Source organism: Palaemon carinicauda, chromosome 3, assembly GCF_036898095.1.
Source record: "Palaemon carinicauda isolate YSFRI2023 chromosome 3, ASM3689809v2, whole genome shotgun sequence".
Taxonomy (NCBI): Eukaryota; Metazoa; Arthropoda; class Malacostraca; order Decapoda; family Palaemonidae; genus Palaemon; species Palaemon carinicauda.
The window spans coordinates 28,375,896-28,380,960 of record NC_090727.1 but is presented as its reverse complement, the minus strand read 5'-3'; the positions used below and the strand labels follow the sequence as shown (position 1 = coordinate 28,380,960).

Sequence of the window (5,065 nt, the reverse complement as noted above, 5' to 3'; positions counted from 1 at the left end):
ATAATCTGCAAAAAAACTTTGTGGGTACCCTAAAACCACGTTCACCCAAAAAAGGGCTCCATTCTGCTAGACTATTACGGTTAAGAGGATTTTCAATAAAAATGAGTATTATCTTCGTTAAATGGCAATCCTTTCAAATAATACTACTGTGTAAAGGATCTAGAGAAGAATCTTTCTGTTATTTAACCATTCAAATCCAACACGTGTTGCGACTCTGTGGACGTCATTTAATGAAAATATGTTGGACCATCTGGCAGTTGGTTTGTGTAATAAAGACTACCTGCGAGAAACAACGCCTGAGACAGCCCTAAAGAATATTGTGTATGTATGTGTTACCACCGAAGGCGTCCGGTATTTTAGGCTTTTTCTTAAACAAACCGGGAATCTTCTAGACCCAATGCCATGCTATTGCTCTCCTCAAGGCGTCGGGCATGAACAGATAAGCATTGTAGTAAACTTATCACTACTGACTAAATCTAAGTTCCTCATTAACAGTGAGACTACGCAGCCAGTATGATTTCAATTGAAAATTTCTTGTTGCAACTTTAGCATCATCAAGAAACTAATTGGTGGTTATCTTTAAAAATACTTATTGGTGAACTTTTCTGTAGAAAAAAAATATTTTTCTTTCACAATCAGCATTTCTTACGTTATACCGTCAGCATTTTCGGTGGGAATAACGGTTTTAAGGGTTTAAAGGCCGTTCATGAATGGCAGAGGCAAGGGACAGTGACATTACCCTATCGAGTTGGACAGTGCCCTAGAGACTGACCATATATTCATATAATCAGCGCCCAAGCCCCCTCTCCACCCAAGCTAGGACCAAGGAGCAATGGCTGCTGATGACTCAGCAGATAGACCTATAGGCTCCCGAAAACCCGCCATCCTTTGCTCACAAGGATGGTAAGGTTGCAGCAACCAAAGAAACTAACAAGTATGAGCGGGACTCTAACCCCAGTCTGGCGTTTACCAGTCAGGGACGTTACCACATCGGCCTCCACATAACTTATTCCTGCTGACTTTGATTTGTTCCATAGAATTAAGTTGTTTCCTTGCTGATGTGAGGCACAACCACTTTCCAGGCAATTCCCTTCCATCAATGTTAATTAGTCTTACTTAGAGATGTTCTTGCAGCAGCAAATCTCTTCTTATTCATATAGGTGCATCTGAAGGTAAATTGTATTATTCATGATGGCCATACTAGAGAAAAATTACTAGTTATAGCCTCATGTTATGACAGTTGATTTAAGGAAAAGATGGAAATTAACATTCTATTTCCTCAGCACTGATGATCGCTATTAAAAGTCGCAGCTGGCAGAAAAATTTCCTTTTTTTGGGGGGGGGGGGTAATCGAAATCACTTAGGAAGTCAAGAGGTGTCTTTCTCAGATCAGAAGTAAATCATTTTTCTTGTAACTTCATACTATTGATTTTTAGATTATCATCAAATCCTCCTACGCCTATTGACGCAAAGGGCCTCGGTTAGATTTCGCCAGTCGTCTCTATCTTGAGCTTTTCATTCAATACTTCTTCATTTATCTCCTACTTTTTTTTTATCATACGGGATTTAATGTAATGAATAAATATACCTTATCATAAATATTTGAAAATAAAAATTATTCATTATGAAATTTTCCCACTTTTTAACAATAGGTACAACGCCGGTTTGAAGTAATGGGGCTTCCGTCAGTGTTTGAACAGTTTTCACGGACATTGCCCTTAACCTGAGGGGAAAAACTCCCGGGTAAAGGCTGTGACATAGGACGTCTTAATTTATTTGCATTTCAAACAGAATGGTACACAAATTTAACCTTTTAAGGATTCTGCTCGAAGGGGGTCATTCTAAGCCTAGTAAAACTTGTTGAAACTAGACTCCCTCTGCCTAAACTGGTTCTGGCACCGTACTTATAACTGGCAAGTAAGCAGGATGAAATGCATCGTGCAGAGAGACCTATTGCATTAGCATTTGTTCGATAAAGTTTTTCCATTGATTGGATCCCTTCACCAAAGTAATACTGGTACCGTACTCTTAATTGACAGACAACAACTGCCTTCTTTTTGTAGTTTCGTTTTGTTTTAATTGCTGATGGTTTTCCACTTGATAAACCCCGTGTCCTGTGACAGCGTCTGCTCACCGACAATTTCATCCCAAACCAGGAGTTGGTTTTGGACGATCTCAGATGCTCTTGTTGTCAGTAGATCTTTAACTGATTTAAGTTTGGTTGTTAATATATCCATTTCCTTTAGTCGACCTCTGAAGTTTTAGCTTTGTCCTCTACATTTTGTGAACCGTGTTACGAGTCTTACTTTTTTTAGCCTTGATATGGTTGTCTAGGAGCTTATGTTAAGAGTGAAGCCTGAAACGGTTTGAGAGCCGTTACTTGCCATTTGCTTTTATGTTCGTGTAATGTGTCATTAAATTTTGTTAGTTACTCAACTCCGTATGCGGGGCAAAGGGGATTTAACACAGTCAGGGGTATTACTGTATAGTCTTTGCAGCGTTCCTTTGGCCTGTAGTTATAAACACTTTAACCATCTTCCTTCCGTCCCTGCTTCCTTTCTTGCATCTTTGCTGTCCAACTTCATCTTTCACTTGGGCGCTGAAAATCCTCGCAGGCCCCAGCTCCGGGCAGTTGTGATTCAAATCCCTGAATCAAATGATTGTTACTCAACAAGTTAAGAAAAGTTATATTCAACTATAAGATTTGTTCACGTGTTTTTTTCCCGTTTGTATGTGGTAACCCCCGTTGCCTTCTCTTTGAAGGACTTTCCGATGGCTTTGGGGTAGACCGATCTTTTGATTCAATAAATATGTATCCTTACTAAAAGTTTCATAAGACTTTAACTATTTATGAGTTTATCATTGCGGTGCATCATCTTACCAAGGAGATTTTCTTTATACAATTAAGCTGTTAATAGTTTTTCCAGTTGGAATAGTCTCTCTCTCTCTCTCTCTCTCTCTCTCTCTCTCTCTCTCTCTCTCTCTCTCTCTGTGAACCTTTCCTTCGTAATGCTTGATGGTTCATTTGATTGTAGTCCAACTCGTCCCACATCCAAATTTATCTTATTAAAGCTGTTTTATATCATTATATTGTGTGTTATTTTCTTTTATTATGTTTTGTTCTATTTCAAGATCAGACCTGAGAAAAGTCTCGTTTATCTCTTAACAAGTAACTTTGTAAATAAATCTCCGAGGTAAGTAAAAACAGTTTGAAAATAGAAAGAGTAGTCTTTATAAATAATATAATTATAAAAAGTAAAGCACATTGCTAAATAAATCTCTGAGGTAAGTAAAAACAGTTTGAAAATAGAAAGAGTAGTCTTTATAAATAATATAATGATAAAAAGTAAAACACATTGCTAAATAAATCTCTGAGGTAAGTAAAAACAGTTTGAAAATAGAAAGAGTAGTCTTTGTTAAATAATATAATAATAAAAAGTAAAGCACATTGCTAAAAGCTTCTAAAAATAATAATGTACATATTACGAAACATAGACAGCAATATGATGAGAAACTGCCTTCAGTAATTGTCTGGCCGATCTTTCATTATTATTATATTCGTCCCATAGTTTTACAAGTTGGCCGTGATGTTTATTATACTTATGTTGCTGCTTTCTCAAAACCTTCCCTTCTGACAGCAGCCGCACCTGTAAATTAACTATGTTTGCCTCATCATGTAGGAGCTTTAAAAGTAAATAAAAGTTTAAGTTTCCTTTCCTTGCCTTTAAGTTTATTCTGTTATGCCATCCCTCAACATCATTATTTGTTCTGATGCTCCGACCGAAGACGCACCACGTGTGAGGAGGCCATATTGCAGAATTGATCCACGTCTTTTTCACGTAATTTAAAAGGCTTATGAGTTCATTCACCCCTGCAGCTTTCCTATAAAACCTGATAAAAAGCTCTTCTATATGTTCCTGTGGCATATATGGGAGCGACAACAACTGCCTTAAAAACTTGTAAGTGCCGACGTCGTTTGTGTAAGAACTTTGAAGGCCTAATTCTTGCACTTTCCTCCATACAGCCTGGCCCCAGTGGAAAGCACAACCATGGATCGTAACATTTGGTAAAATGTCGGGAATAGCACGCCATACACTGCCTTCAAAGTCAATTAAAACTTCTTCAACTTTAAGGGCATGCCCACCTATCAGTTCTCTTATTTCACAAAGAACTTTTTTGTAGTCTCTGCGCCTTTTTCCTGACATAAGCGCAAAACAAAAGGGGAACTTACTTCAATTGCCCATCATATTTCACAAATGCATGGATGCTGAACAGTTGTGTAAATGGTTTGCGTACTATTTTAAAAGTAGCATCAGCATACCACTGCTTCGCTTCAGATAGTAACTTAAGTTGATCATCTGTGGCAAATATCAAATGCCGTCTTTCTCCGACAGTAATGTCCCGTTGCAAAAAGTGTTCAGGAATGTGGGCATCGCTAATTTCGAAATCGAGTTCTTGCGGTTCTCGTGGTCGATTTGCCTTCCGTTTACGATTTCCCTGCCTAACAAGATTAAATGGAGCCGGTAGACATGAAACAGGAATGGTAGGATTTACTTGCTCCCGAAGTACCTGATTCAATCTTTTCATATGTTACTGTCTCCCTTGAGAAAGACATTACCATTGGCGTAGGATCCTCAATTGAAGAAGCACCACTGATATTTGACACTCCACCTTCAAATGAATCTAGACTCTCGGTATTCACATTACTCATTGCCACTGCATCCTCAAAATATTCCGTGTTTGCGCTCGAAACTACACAAGTTTCCCCCGGACTCTGATTTTCTTGAATACACATGTGACACATCCAGTCAATATAACCTTCTTTAACCGCAGCCCTGTATTGCTCCCGGGTGATCCCACTTCCACAGGTCCGATGCTGCCAGTAGCTACATCCATCACAATGCAGTGCTTCCTGTCATATGTAAAGAACACGTTACACATGACATTGTGAGTACAAAGTTAATATATGACATTTCCTTCTTACTGTCCACAAACACCTAACAATTGTCTCAGAGTGCAACTGCGAGGTTTTCCTCCTGTAACGTCTTTCAAGCCTTTTACTGTC

General features: G+C 38.5%; 1 protein-coding gene across 1 annotated transcript in view; it reads right to left on the bottom strand.

Moving 5' to 3' along the window:
- Positions 1 to 3,330: 3,330 nt before the first annotated feature.
- LOC137631133 (uncharacterized) overlaps positions 3,331 to 5,065 on the bottom strand; it is a 1,908-nt gene continuing 173 nt past the window's right edge. Inside the window, 3 exon segments of the mRNA XM_068362796.1 lie at positions 3,331 to 4,214; positions 4,216 to 4,569; positions 4,619 to 4,912. Of these exon segments, the coding sequence (XP_068218897.1) occupies positions 3,483 to 4,214; positions 4,216 to 4,569; positions 4,619 to 4,912 (1,380 nt within the window). The 3' untranslated portion in view covers positions 3,331 to 3,482.